A 14,539-nucleotide genomic window follows, 5' to 3' on the forward strand; every position below is an offset into this window, starting at 1 on the left:
AAGATCCTGTGTTTCAACTAGAATCTTTTTTTTTAAATTTTTATTTATTTATGATAGTCACAGAGAGAGAGAGAGAGAGAGAGAGAGAGAGGCAGAGACACAGGCAGAGGAAGAAGCAGGCTCCATGCACCGGGAGCCCAACGTGGGACTCGATCCAGGGTCTCCCGGATCACGCCCTGGGCCAAAGGCAGGCGCCAAACCGCTGTGCCACCCAGGGATCCCTCAACTAGAATCTTTATATTCCTCTGAAATTAGAGTGTTAAATAGATTTTCTTAGAATAAAATCTCCAGTGGCATGTTCTGGATCATTTCTTAGGCCATAGGGTCAAGATTTATTTCCTATATGCTCAGGAGGTCAACATATATGTGTTTCTAAGCCTTTTCCGATTTGTTTCAATTCCTTATGTGTGTCTTCTCCTCATTTTTAGTAGAGACAATGGAATAGAAACATCTGGATGTTCCACTTTTCCCACCCCATGCCACTTCCCTCTCTGTTTCTCCCTCTCTCTCACTCACAAATTGGCATTTGTAAATAAAAGATTTGGTGATATGAAAATGGCTATTAAATCAGAACAAAAACAATAGACCTCCAGACTGGAGATTCTCAAACACCTGCATGTTAGAACCATGGGGGGAGCTTATAAAACCCCAATGCCAGTTCATAACCCAGATTACATCAGCTTCTTTGGGATGGTCTCAGGAACTTTTTACAACTCTGTAAACTATTTCCAGGTTTTAGCCAATTCAGGAACCCGGTGATCTGGATATAGTTAAAATGCATCCATTTAGATCACAGCTTTAATATATAAATATGTATAAGAAGGAATTATTTTAGAAAAAATAGATCTATTCATCTGACCTATAAGTGTCCTCAGCCTGCTGACTACTCTAGTTGGACATACTCAACTTGAATTGGCTGTAGATTTTTTGGACCAGTTCAGTCCAATTCTGATTAACCTAATACTGACCTACAAACCTGGAATGTCTAATAACTAGTGACATTTGGAGTTTACCTTGAGCTTCAAAGGGAAGTTTGCTCTTTGGGCTAGAATTCTTTTTGTTACCATAGTGCAAAGATCCCAGTACATTGTTCTGGCTGAAACAGTAAGCTTTGGAGTAAGGGGAATGGGGTGTCAGCCTTGACTGGCTGTGTCACATTTGGCAGGTCATTAACCTCTCTGAGACTCAGTGTTCAGATTTACTGAGAATTTGCATTTTTAATGAACTCTTAGGTAGTCCAGTGCTGCTGGTGCACCACACTGAGTAGCAAAGCTCTAGAGTGAGGATATAGAACAAGTCAAATGGGGCCCTGATGTTATTATTTCATTTCCTACAATTGCTAAACATATTTAATATAATTTAAACGTAATGCAACCTCTTGCGAATTTGGGGTGAAAATTGACAGGCTGATTCTGAAATTTATATACCAAAGGCTAAGAATAGCTGAGATAATCTTAAATAGGAACAAAGAAAGAAGATTTGCAGTAGGAAACAAAGTTTTCAATCACTTGTGTTAACTTTTGTTTATGGAAGTGCTTTAATATGGATTGAAAGTTTTTACTTGCTTTATTACTATCCTTATGGACTGGCTGTGAGATAATACCAAAGGACTTCATTTCTACCCATAATTTGTTTTTGGCTTCATCAAACCTTAGGAAACCTAATGCTGCCTAGTGAACTTTTGGCAAAGAGAGGGTATCTTGAACACTGCAGATGAATTTTAGGTGCACCTTGCTTGCAACTGCTTTTACTCCCCATGGTCACAGTGATAATAACCAGTTTTTTTGTCTTTTGTTTTAAGCTCTTTGCACAGATGTTACTACTCACTTCACATCTTCATGATGATTTTATAAGGAGAAAATCATTTTACTAAAAGATGAGGAGGAAAATCTTGTGATGTATTTGAACTTCTTCTATTACTGTTACTTTGAAAATATTATCCTCATCACAATCAATTATAAATTTTGAAAGGTTGCCTAGCATTTTATCATGTTGTTAAACAGTTATTTAAATTGGCTTTTTTGAGCGCAGTATAGTAGCTTTATTTTGTATATTTTTATCAGCAGTACCTTAACATGCATGTCACTTTCTTTTTACAGAGCCTCACTATTTGATCACCATGAACTAGCAGACTACTTAATTTCTGTGGTAACTATTCCATGGACAGTTTTTTATTTTATTACTATTTACAGTTGAAAAATCATATAATTACATAATACAGCTTTTCAAAAATAAGCCAAATTTTAATTTGATGCTTCTCAGCAAAAAAGTTTACAAAAAGATGACTGACACATTTACAAATAGACTATATTGTATATGAATACACACTGGCCAAACGTCATTGCCATGAAGCTGGTCAGAAGTACTGACATGTACTTTTGATACCTGGATCCATGTTTTTAGCGTTGGGAGTTGGTGCGTACATGGCAAGGGCAGTTCTGTGAACCAATCCTAAAAGAGGGTTAGACTTCGCAACTCTGCTGACTCTTCAATGCATGAGAAGCTTTGAGGTGAAAGCAGGACAGGTAGCATGTGTCACCTCCACCATTCACTGTAACCTTCTACCCAGCTGCCTCCGTACCACCTTTCAAACAATGAAAAACTGAGATATTAAAAGTATTGTCCAAAAGTCTGGGACAAGTGAAAGCACATAATCTTTCTCATTTTAAGAAGTATACTCAGTTGGCTTTTGAGTTTAATTTTAGCAAGTCATTTACACAGATGAATATATGATGTATTTATTTAAGCCCCACTGTATCAGCAATGAATGTAATTCCATTTGTAGTGTTTATCGTGGGTTGTTAATAGCAACTATTGAAACTGGATATTTACAAGGAGGAATGCTGGAAGGATTCATTATATGCCATAGTTTTGTCATGCATGGTTTCCGACAAATGCAACCATGTCTTCACCTGGCAAGAGAACTGTAGCAGAACCTTACTAACCAGCATGAGACTCTCAGAGGGGATGCTAGTGCTATCCTTGTCTGTATTCACTGGGTCCCCAGAGAACAGGGAAATATCCATAGTTGGAGTTTAAGTTATTTTTATTACTCTATCCCCCCCAAAAAATTCTTTCCATGAACTTTTTAAAGCCTTTGTTTCTGGTCATATAAAATATTATAACCATAACACATCATGATATATACTGACTTAGTCATTTAAAATATACATGATTTTTAAATATAGATTTTCTTAAATATTTGCTATAATTTTAGGATCTGAATTAGTGCAGTTCATCTATTTCAGATGAAGTAGATTTTTTAAAAGTGAACAACGGGATGAGCCCTGGGTGTTATGCTAAATGTTGACAAATCGAACTCCAATAAAAAAATATATGCAAAAAAAAGTGAACAACTTGTGAATGTTTTAAAAATTGCATATGCAATAAATTTGGAAGATTTTCTTTTATCATAGCTATTTAAAAGTGTTTCCTCACACTGAGAACTAACCTATTGCTATAGGTCAGAGGATTTTATTTTTATGATTTAGGTAGTAACATTGATCTATTGCCAGACGTCAATCAAAAAGTTAACATGTGATGATAATTTTTGTTGTTGGAAATGTAAAAGAATGCCTTGATTTCCAATGTTACAACATATGAATTACAGGGAAATTCCAAGTAGTTCTATAGTTAGTCATATGCTTGAGTGCTAGCCATATTATGGATACTCTAAAAATTTAACATTATTTGCAGATTACAATGTAAGCTTATGTGTTCATAAGTTCCTCATTGAATAATGTGTTTTATTTTAGGGAGCAGATATTAATAGCACTGATTTGGAAGGACGTTCTCCACTTATATTAGCAACTGCTTCTGCATCTTGGAATATTGTAAATTTGCTACTCTCTAAAGGTACTGTAAGGGGCCAAGCCAAGCTTTTAGAACTATGACTCAATTTGATATTTAACATTTATTGACCATTTATTGTGCACCAGGCTTTGCGCCAGGTGCTGTGAATACAAAGATAAATAGAATACTTTCCCTATCTAGAAAATTTTTCAGTCCAGGAAGGGTGTGATACTTAAAAAAATAATTTCAGAGCAATAATAGACAACATTTATAAAGCAAGTTTTATATTGCAGGCAAGATGCTGAACATTTTATCTATATTCTCTCAATGATTAATTCTCTGATGTAGGAACTATAACTGTCCCCATTGTGGGCACTAACCTTATGTGAAGATTACAAAGAAGAGAGCTACTGTCCCTTCTTTTTTCTTGATATCTAACCTCTCCATCTTTATATTTTATGACTTAAAAGGTACAATCTCATATGTTAATGTAACAATATATTCTCTACTTCCCCTACACACACATACTGTAAGATAAACCCATTTTAAATAATTTTCTTATCTAAATAAAGTTTCCTGTAAGTTCATGGTTGACAGAATTTTAAGTAAAAAATTTATTTTCTTAAATTGAAAATCCACTATAGATCATGCTATAAATAAATAAGAAGTTATTTTTATATTGTATTTTTTAGGTGCCCGTGTAGACATAAAAGATAATCTTGGACGTAACTTTTTGCATTTGACTGTGCAGCAACCTTATGGATTAAAAAATCTGCGACCTGAGTTTATGCAGGTAATATATGTATATGTGGATTTCCACAAACTGAGTTGGGTTCCACAGAGAGTACACTGATTTTGCTTAATATGATTTTTATCATATTAAAATGGAATTTAAAAATTGGTTTAAAATAAAGATGCATTATTTGAATATTTACAACACAGTAGTGATGATATGATTATGATATGTTATGATATGTTATGATAATGATAATACATTTCATTGGGATTGAATTTTCCAAATTACAAAGGGTTCCCATATAGCCCCATCTATAATGAGTCAGTTTTCCATCACTCTTTTAACCATTACAAATTGCATATCAGTAGAAGAGCTAGGTGCATGAGTGAATTAGCAATATTTTATCATCAATTAAGAAAAATTATTCAACATATTTGTCTTGACGGGTTGAAATGTTATCTCCATATTTGTATATTCACCAGCTCATACTTGCTGAGTGATTCTGAGGTTTATCATATTTTTGTAATAAATAGATATTAGTATTTTCAGTCTTTAATAAAGAATAAAAATACTTTTATTAGAATATTTTAAACAAAAATAAAAATTAAATGCTCATTTGCTATTCACTTTGCTACTTTTATATTCATATAAAAATAAAGTAAATATAATTTGAACACCTCATTCCTTTTGCCTAACAGAAGACATTAGCTTTAAGCTCTTAAGTGTTATTTTGGGGAAAAATGTAAAAGGAGGGCTGAAGGGGGTGGCCTGTAGCAAAATATGTTTAGAAAATGCTCAGTTGAACATGATAAGTACATTTCTTATTCTTAGGATCTCTCAGAGCCCTTAATACAGTAATACACATTTTAGGGAGACAGAGCATATACCATCATCCATGTTTATTTCACTCTGGTACCTTTATTTATATTTTTGCCCTCAAGGTATACATATTGATCCTTATTGGGAAATACTGTCCTACAGAATAGTTTGAAAAAGACTATATTCAAATGAGAACTGAACTACATTTAGAATATTGATTTTTTTTCCCTAGATGCAACATATTAAAAATCTGGTAATGGATGAAGATGATGATGGGTGTACTCCTCTACATTATGCATGTAGACATGGGATTCCTGTCTCTGTAAATAACCTACTTGACTTCAATGTGTCCCTTCGTTCTAAAAGCAAAGATAAGAAATCACCCTTACATTTTGCAGCCAGGTAAGAGTCAGTTTATGCAACTTATAAGCATGTCTTCTTTCTGTTTAATATTTGCTTTGAAATCATGAAACCTAATTTTTTACAAGTTATGGGCGAATCAACACCTGTCAGAGGCTTTTACAAGACATGAGTGATACGAGGCTTTTGAATGAAGGTGACCTTCATGGAATGACACCGCTCCACCTGGCTGCAAAAAATGGACATGATAAAGTAGTTCAACTTCTTCTGAAAAAAGGTGCATTATTTCTCAGGTAAGAATATGTGATCAGAATATTTACATATTTTTAATCAGCCATTTTCTGGTTGTTTTTCTGTCGTATTTTTAATTATGATAGCTAACTTTCTATCTCACTAAGTACTTTTTATCCACCTTATTTAATCTTCAAAGCATATATGACTTCTCAAATATTTAAAGGGATGTCAGTAAATTTCTAATTGACAGATAAAGATGTCACGATTTATAAAGGTGAAGACTTCATTCGAAATCACAGAGTAAAAAAAAATAGAAATCACAGAGTAAGTGGCTTTGTGCAAAGTAGTTCTCAGAACCTTTGAAATATAGTTCTTCATATTTTGCTTCATCATGCTACCATCATTTTATGCAGATGCATGTACACAAACACCATACAAATTCAAAGACGATGATGGACATGAAAAGCTCCCTTTATGCTACAACACCAGACATGAAGAATTCTTAAATTTCGCTATACTCAAAGAAGTCTAACACAAGGAGCAAAGACAAATTAAAATAAGTAAGCATTTAAAAAAGGTAGCATAATTAAATGACCTCTTTGTAAAAAGAAAAATGTTAGAGAGGTTTGGTGAGCTATCTTCTAATTTTGAAGCAAAGAGCTCAGTAAGCTAATGTTCAGGAGCACATTTCTTTATCAGAGCACCAATCATGCAAAGTAGAATTGCAGCTGCAAAAGGAATGCTTTGATCATTTGCTTCCTGCCACCAAGGAAACACCAGGGAGCCACATGTAAAGGGGACCCCAAATGGATCCAGGCCAGAGACTTGTTGCTTAATTACATCATGATAACTGAAATGACAAGGTGGCCTTTATACCCTAAAATAGTTGCTCACTGGCACTGATATTGTACCAGGATCTCCAGCTTTTTTCTTTTTTCTATCTCTAATTTGGAAAAATGACAAGCCTTCATTGTATTTATATCTTGAATTTCTGTGAGAGAGGACAAACATTTTCCAAAGGGATTAAGAAAGCATCTTTGAGAGCACAGGAGGAATGATACCTTCAGACCTGAACAATTAGAAAAATAAGTAGCATTAAGCTAAGCATCTTAAGACCAAGTGTTGTAAGATAATATTATTATTATTAATTATTATCATCAGCAATACCTAGTGGACATGAAGACTAATACTACCATCATGGACATTTTTTTTTTTAAGATTTTATTTTTGAGTAGCGTCTACACTCGCTGTGGGGCTCAAATTTACAATCCCAAGATCAAGAGTCATGTGCTCTACTGACTGAGCCAGCCAGGCACCATCATGGAAAATTTTTGATACAATATTTAATGGAAGAATAAAACAAGATTTAAAATAATGTGGATAAGTACATTACAGCCTTGAAAAAAATACATATGACACAGACATGCTAACTGTAGTTGTATTCATCCCTAGATGTTTGAAAATGTTTATGTACTTTTATATGTTAATCTGCTAAATTAAAATATACATGTGAATCACATTACAGAAAGGTTATTTAAGACCGTTGGGCTTGAAATGAGCTTATTTATAAGAAATATGTAATAAGTTGCTAGAACTCAGATATGTTTGTTTTTTGTAGTCATCTGACTTACCTTTCAGATGAGTAGCATCCCTTCCCACGATTTATCTGTGTGAAGTGAATGCACAGTCCTTTCTTAACTCTCTAACAGTGACCACAATGGCTGGACTGCTTTGCATCATGCTTCCTTAGGCGGGTACACTCAGACCATGAAGGTCATTCTCGACACTAACTTGAAGTGCACAGATCGGCTAGATGAAGAAGGGGTATGTACCGTGTTCCTTGTACCTACCCAATGTCCTATTGGCATAGAAATGTCCAAATTGGCATAGAAATGTCCAAAATTGAAAGAAAGCCTCCTTCCTAGCCACTCTCTTTCCTTCCTTGCCTGCATTAATACTCTGTTCTGGGTTCTTACTCTGCAGGGGGAAAGAATGAGGAGAATGCCAATAGGGTGGATGCATATTGAAGACACCTTTTAAGTCTCACAGAGACTCCATAGGCCCATGTAGATTGATGAAAACATTTTCAGTACTGCCTGGTGAACTGACAAAAATGAAAGAGTTAGGGATAAGTTTTCATAAAACTAATTGTATTGGATTTGAAGTACTGTATTTTGCTATGATGTTCTCCCTCTTTTTATGGAATGTATTAAAATAAATGCACATTCTTTAATGAAATGATAGAGGGTTGTTACTGCTTTTTAAAATGTCTCAATATCCCAAAATTAAAGACTGGCAACCTTCTAGCAGTCTGATTTTTTTTTTTTTTGTAAGCCTGTGAAAACCCCAAATCTGGAAATCATTGCTTTAAGACAATAAATCTCTTAGAATTATTCTGCATTCACCCCAATATCCTTCCCCTGGAAGTTTGTCATTCATTCTTGTGGAATTATCAGTGTAAAAACAAAATAAAATGAATCGCTTGAGGGCAGCCGGGTGGCTCAGTATAGATATAGCACCGCATTCTCCCCAGGGGGTGATCCTGGAGACCCGGGATGGTCCCACGTCGGGGACTCCCTTCTGGAGCCTGCTTCTCCCTCTGCCTGTGTCTCTGCCAGTCTCTCTCTCTCTCTGTGTCTCTCATGAATAAATAAATAAAATCTTAAAAAAAAATGAACTGCTTGGAATTCCATATACACACACAACACCCTTCTCCTACACACACGTGCATGCGTACACATACACAATGTTTGAACTATAAATTCATTATGTGAAGCCTGATTCTGAATACTGGTTTTAAATTTTATGTATTTAGGTATTAAATAGTTAAGTTTGTTAACTTATTTTAAGCAGTTCAACAATGAAAGCAGTAAAATAGCCAAAGGATGACCAGACATTGTTACTGGATTTTTTTGTATTCTGTTTTTTCTAAAAGAACACTGCGCTTCACTTTGCTGCAAGGGAAGGCCATGCCAAAGCTGTTGCACTCCTTCTGAGCTACGATGCGGCCATTGTCCTGAACAAGCAGCAGGCTTCCTTTTTGCATGTTGCAATTCACAATAAGAGGAAGGAGGTGGTTCTTACGACCATCAAGAATAAAAGGTATGCCTACAGTCTTCCTGTCCCAACGTCATGTAGTGTGCTCTCACATGAGGGATGACTTACAACTTGAGGGGATACAACTTCAGCAGTTAATCTACATTTCTTCAACATCAGTTGTTTACATAAAATTTTTAATGAACTCTTTGGGTAGCAACAGACATGTTACTTAACCTCTCTGGTTTTCCATTTCTGTCTCTAAATCATGGGAGGATAGATCACCTTCATAACACCCATGTAAGACACATGTAGAGCATAGTCATTGTCTAGCACACTCCGCCCTACTCTACCTGAATCTGCCCAATACTCTCTTGCCAATAGAAATGTCAAAACTGGATATTGGTAAAAATAACTTCCAGGGTATATCCATGCTGTTACTAGAGCCACCTATTGGAATTTCTCTTAACACCTGATCTTTTGTGGTTGTGACTTTTTAAAACATACTCAAAGGAGTTTTAATGGTGAATTTGTACGGTAGTTTGTGCTACTTTTCGTACATAAACTTTCTGTAGAGTCACAGATATGCTCAAGGGCCCAGTGTCACCTAGTCATAGACACAGATGTGAACCATGTCATATTCTGGAGAGATTGAGCCTGTGTTTTAGAGTATGAGCAATCTCAAGATACCCCTGTTGGTCATTTATTTGAAACACTAATCAGTGCAAGTGTGCAACTGGAAGTTTTCTGATTATGCAGATATTATAGATGGATTTTACTGATAGGGTTAACAGGACATTTGGGTACTTTTTGGAAATAGTCTCCTATGAAATAAATAGGATATTGGAGGTAAATGTCTTTTCTTTGCTTCCTGTTGGGGATTTATTTCCCCCTTGGTATTGTAAGTATCTTCTTATTCTGTCCAACTGGAAGGTGATGAAGAAAGGAGCAGGCTGTGTGGTCTCCTGGAAGAATCCATGCTTATTAATGTGTTTGACAAATTATTTTCTAGTTTAATGCAACACATGATATATATGTGGGCTAAATGTTAAATATCATGTGTCCAGTACTATGTTGCTATCGTATATACGTGAATATGATAGATTTCACATCTACCCAACATAACCAGCTCATACTGTTTCATGATTTTAGGTTGAAAAGAAGGTAAAAGTCTACCTTTTTTTTAGAAGGCATTTAGAGAAAGGGAACAGTGATTAATAACTGCCATCTTGGAATTTGCCCACATTCCTAATTTCCATTATGGGCAAGGACCCTATTAATGGATTGATACTGATTCACATGTTGGTTCCATTGGAACAAATGTGGGTTTCTTCTAAAGATATAATCTCGAATTTCGATTTAGAGCTTTGTGGTGTAGAACAGAAAGATCAAGACTTGTGTCTGTTTTACTATCATCACCATTGTCATTTTTTTACAGGTGGGAAGAATGCCTTGAGGTCTTTAGTCATTATTCTCCAAGCAATGGATGCCCTGTCTTGGAAATGGTGGAATACCTCCCTGAATGCATGAAAGTAAGCTCTCCAGATAGAACTGCTTCTGGGTACAAGGGGACTTAGTGTCATAGTCACAGTATAAATAATAGTACTTTGCATTCTTAAAGTTTCTAGCTTCCCCTAGGCTATCAATCAGGGAAGTTGGCCAACAAGTATTTATTTATTTATTTTTTTTTTTTAAAAGATTTTATTTATTTATTCATGATAGAGAGAGAGAGAGAGAGGGGCAGAGACACAGGCAGAGGGAGAAGCAGGCTCCATGCACCGGGAGCCCGACGTGGGACTCGATCCCGGGTCTCCAGGATCGCGCCCCGGGCCAAAGGCAGGCGCCAAACCGCTGTGCCACCCAGGGATCCCGGCCAACAAGTATTTAATAAGGACCTACTTGGATTGAAAGAATGCTCTTAGTCATTGTGCAGAAGGTAGGAAAATATAGTCAACAGGTGTTTTTCTTAAAATAGTCCAAGTCTAGAGCAGAGACTACTAACGGTAGTTGCTGGCTGAATAAAGTCTCTAGGTGGTTTCTTGAGGGCACACGTTATTGTACGTTAGTTGTTAACACTCAAAACCAGGATGGCTCCCTTAAGGCTCTAGCTGTCTGGCTTCCTGTAACAATCAGAAGATCTGGTGGCTGGGCCTCCTCACAAGGAAGGAACTGCTCACTAGTAGCAGCTGGTTCCCTTAAATGGGGCAAGCACTCTCCCGTTTGGTACAACCCAACTCTTCTTTTTGTATACTCAGTCTAATGCCTACCATTAGTTGCCGTGTATGGTCATTCTGGTACCATGACTGCTTTCCTTGTAGCAGAGAGATAGTTCTCTATATATGCCTCTCTGCAAACTGTGGAGATAGAAGCCAGCCCAAGGAGAGCCAACATTTCAAAAACAATGGGAAAGAGCTCTTAAGGCTGGCACAGTTTTATTCATTTATACTATCTCCTGGCCTCTGAAGACCTTCAAATATGTGATTCTCTCCTGGATTAAACGTACACCCAGCATATGACTGCACTCCTACAACAACAGAAACATCCAGAAACTGTTGAGCATGTGAGTGCCTAAGGCTGCAGATAGAGACCTCCCTGGGAAGGCTAAATTTTGAAGATTGAGATAGATACAGAATAATAAAAAAAAAAAAGGAAGGACATCGAGTGTCATTTATAGGGAAACATATATTCAAATACTGGATAAGGTATGAGACATAGTGGACATAAGACCAAATGTGGAGCCTGATGGTCCTGGCTCTGTGTCTTGCTGTGCTGCTTCAGACCAGTCATTTCGCCTCTCTGAGCTTCATTTTCTGCTTGCTTTCTTTAAAAAAAAAATTTTTTTTTAAGATTTTATTTATTTATTTGAGAGATGAAGACAGAGAGGGAGATAGAGAGGTGCAAGCATAGGCTGGCGGAAGGGCAGAGGGAGAGGAAGAAGCTGAATTCCCACTAAGCCAGGAGCCTGATACAGGGCTCCATCCCAAGACCCCAGGATCATGACATGAGCCGAAGGCAGACCCTTAACTCACCAAGCCACCCAGGAATCCCCATTTTGTGCTTTCTTTACCTCTAAAAAAGCGTTGCTGATCCTCATCTTGCAAAGTGATTATAGAAATTAGAGGTAAAATATATGAAGTATTCAGGATGGTGCTTGGCCTATATTATATATCCTACTATTTTTATACTGCCTGTGTGGTTATTAGTACTACAGCTATTCACACTTACTATTCTTATTTATTCAGTAAGCACTTAGTATGTGCTAAGTGCTTCACATGCATTATTTTCTTTATAATATCTAATAGAAATTGGAGCTGGTCCAGTCCATAAATTAGCATTTCAGGTGCTTAAATTTCATGAGAGGGCACATAAATATTCAGGATTGAAAATGATCTCAGAATTTCTTACTTAGTAATTCCAGTTGTGGGTGTCTGTCCTAATGAATAACCAGATGTACAGACAGCTTTATATACAGTAATGTTTCTGTAGCATTAGTAATAATAATAAAATATATATGTTAGAAATATTCACATATGGAAAACATGGGATAGAACTGGAGAAATTAGACCAAAATGTTAATAAGAATTATTACAGTTGTGGGATTATGATTAGTTTTTCTTTTCTTTTTTTACACTATATGTTTTCTAGTTAGTTTTCTATAATTTCTTTGTATTTTAGTATTGTGAATTTTTCCTTAAATAGGGAGACTTGAAGATCTTTCAGTTTAGCCTCACATGACACATTTGAATGATTTACATAATCCCTTCCCATGTGTACCCCCTGCCTCCACCTCCTTCAGCCTATCTTTATTTTGCCTATGCTGATTATTAAAAACTTCTCAATCTCAAACCTACTTCTCTGGTTTTGCCTTACATAGCACTACTGACTAGTTTTATCTTTATATTTCTTATGATGTCTTTTATGACCTTTAGTATCACTGCCTGGTAACCAACAGACATTGAACTTTTTAAAGTCCCTCCAGTGTTTGAGACCAACCAGGACAGCAGTGCCCTCCCAGTGACTGGGGGCGGGAGATGTCTGGGTCCCTGTTTCAGAGTGCTGTCCAGTTTTCCAACCTTGTGTCTTGCAGGTGGGGTTGACTGGATGCCCCAGGAGTTTTGGGGGACACACTGGTGGGGTCACCTGGGGCTTTGTGTCCATAGCCTGTTCCAGGAGGGCAAACTTGGGCAGTATTTTTCCCTCAGGATGATGAATTTGGGCCACTAGAAAGGTGTCAAAATACAGATCAGGGGTGACTGAAACTGTTTATGTTAATAGGCACCCCATAAAAATATTTGTCCCTACATACCCTAGAGGTGTGGCTCTAATGATCTCTTAGGCATTCTCTCCTTTTCTTAAGCATCTAGAGGGCCTTCAGTATTTCTCCATCCTCCCACTCTGCTGTCCATGCTGCTCTGGATGAATACTCTCTCAATGTTGCTCAGCAAGTGAGGTACAGAAGCCAACGCAGTACTCCATGCTTGAGCAATATGAAAGATGACACGTAGACCAAAGAAAGACCCCAGTGCTCAGCCATAAGATCACAATTTGAGACAATAACTTATCACTGTAAGATGAGGAGCAAAGGAACTGTTTATAATCTAAATATTCTCTAGAAGCCCAGAAGGACATCAAATCTTAGGCAAGATTAAAGAAATACTTCTTACTCTAATTTTAATAAATGTAATTTCATTCTTGAGCATATGGTACTTTTTCTGAATCGCTTGGTATTTCTGAGGCACGCAGTGATAGTTGAAGCACTTTAAACTTTTCTCCTTAATGACATCGATTATAGTTTACCTTTGAGATACTGGAAATAAAAGGAGGAGAAAGGAATACCTTGGGAATACCTTTAGAATAGGAATCAAATCCCGTCTCTTATGTAATCTTCTGACTAATATCTTAGCCACTTTTTCTCTCTTAAAGGTCCTTTTAGATTGCTGCATAATACCCTCCACAAGAGACAAGTCCTGTGAAGACTACCATGTAAGTTTATTTTATCATAATTTGAAACTTATTCTAGTTCTTTAATGAATATTAAAAGCAATGTTACTGAGCTCCACAATCTCAGAAGGTAGTAATTATTGCCTTCATTTGTCATATTATTATATGATGTGAGAGAAGTTTTCTCCTGCCTTCTCCCAATATTTTAATTGTTTCTAATAGCATTATTCAGGGTTGTTTCTAGTCTTTATACTTTCTTTGGTAGTACTGCCTAAAGAATGAATTCCCAAAGAAAGATCTAAGTAATCTTTTGAGAATTCATCTTCTTTCATGACTGTGGGTTATAGAAGGTTAAGCATTACCTTTCTAAGATACTTATTTTTTTAAAGATTTTATTTATTTATTTATTTGAGACAGTGGGAGAGAGAGCACAAGCAGGGAGGGAGAAGGGGGTGGGTGGGGAGAAGCAGACTCCTCAATGAGCAGGGAGCCTGACTTGGCTCCATCCCAGGACCCTGAGATCATGACCTGAGCCAAGGGCAGACACTTAACCAACTGAGCCACCTAGGTGCCCCTAAGATATTTAATTTTTGAAATTAAGATGAAATAACTTTACATTTC

General features: G+C 36.6%; 1 protein-coding gene across 1 annotated transcript in view; it reads left to right on the forward strand.

Annotated features, from left to right (window-relative positions):
* The window catches only part of TRPA1 (transient receptor potential cation channel subfamily A member 1), a 54,391-nt gene that overhangs the window by 19,049 nt on the left and 20,803 nt on the right, over positions 1 to 14,539 (forward strand). Inside the window, exons 8-16 of the mRNA XM_026012548.2 lie at positions 2,100 to 2,148; positions 3,756 to 3,855; positions 4,485 to 4,585; positions 5,580 to 5,749; positions 5,836 to 6,000; positions 7,651 to 7,765; positions 8,877 to 9,043; positions 10,416 to 10,509; positions 13,901 to 13,960. Coding sequence (XP_025868333.2) covers positions 2,100 to 2,148; positions 3,756 to 3,855; positions 4,485 to 4,585; positions 5,580 to 5,749; positions 5,836 to 6,000; positions 7,651 to 7,765; positions 8,877 to 9,043; positions 10,416 to 10,509; positions 13,901 to 13,960 — 1,021 coding nt within the window. The remainder of the gene's footprint in view (positions 1 to 2,099; positions 2,149 to 3,755; positions 3,856 to 4,484; positions 4,586 to 5,579; positions 5,750 to 5,835; positions 6,001 to 7,650; positions 7,766 to 8,876; positions 9,044 to 10,415; positions 10,510 to 13,900; positions 13,961 to 14,539) is intronic.

Source organism: Vulpes vulpes, chromosome 13, assembly GCF_048418805.1.
Source record: "Vulpes vulpes isolate BD-2025 chromosome 13, VulVul3, whole genome shotgun sequence".
Classification (NCBI taxonomy): Eukaryota; Metazoa; Chordata; class Mammalia; order Carnivora; family Canidae; genus Vulpes; species Vulpes vulpes.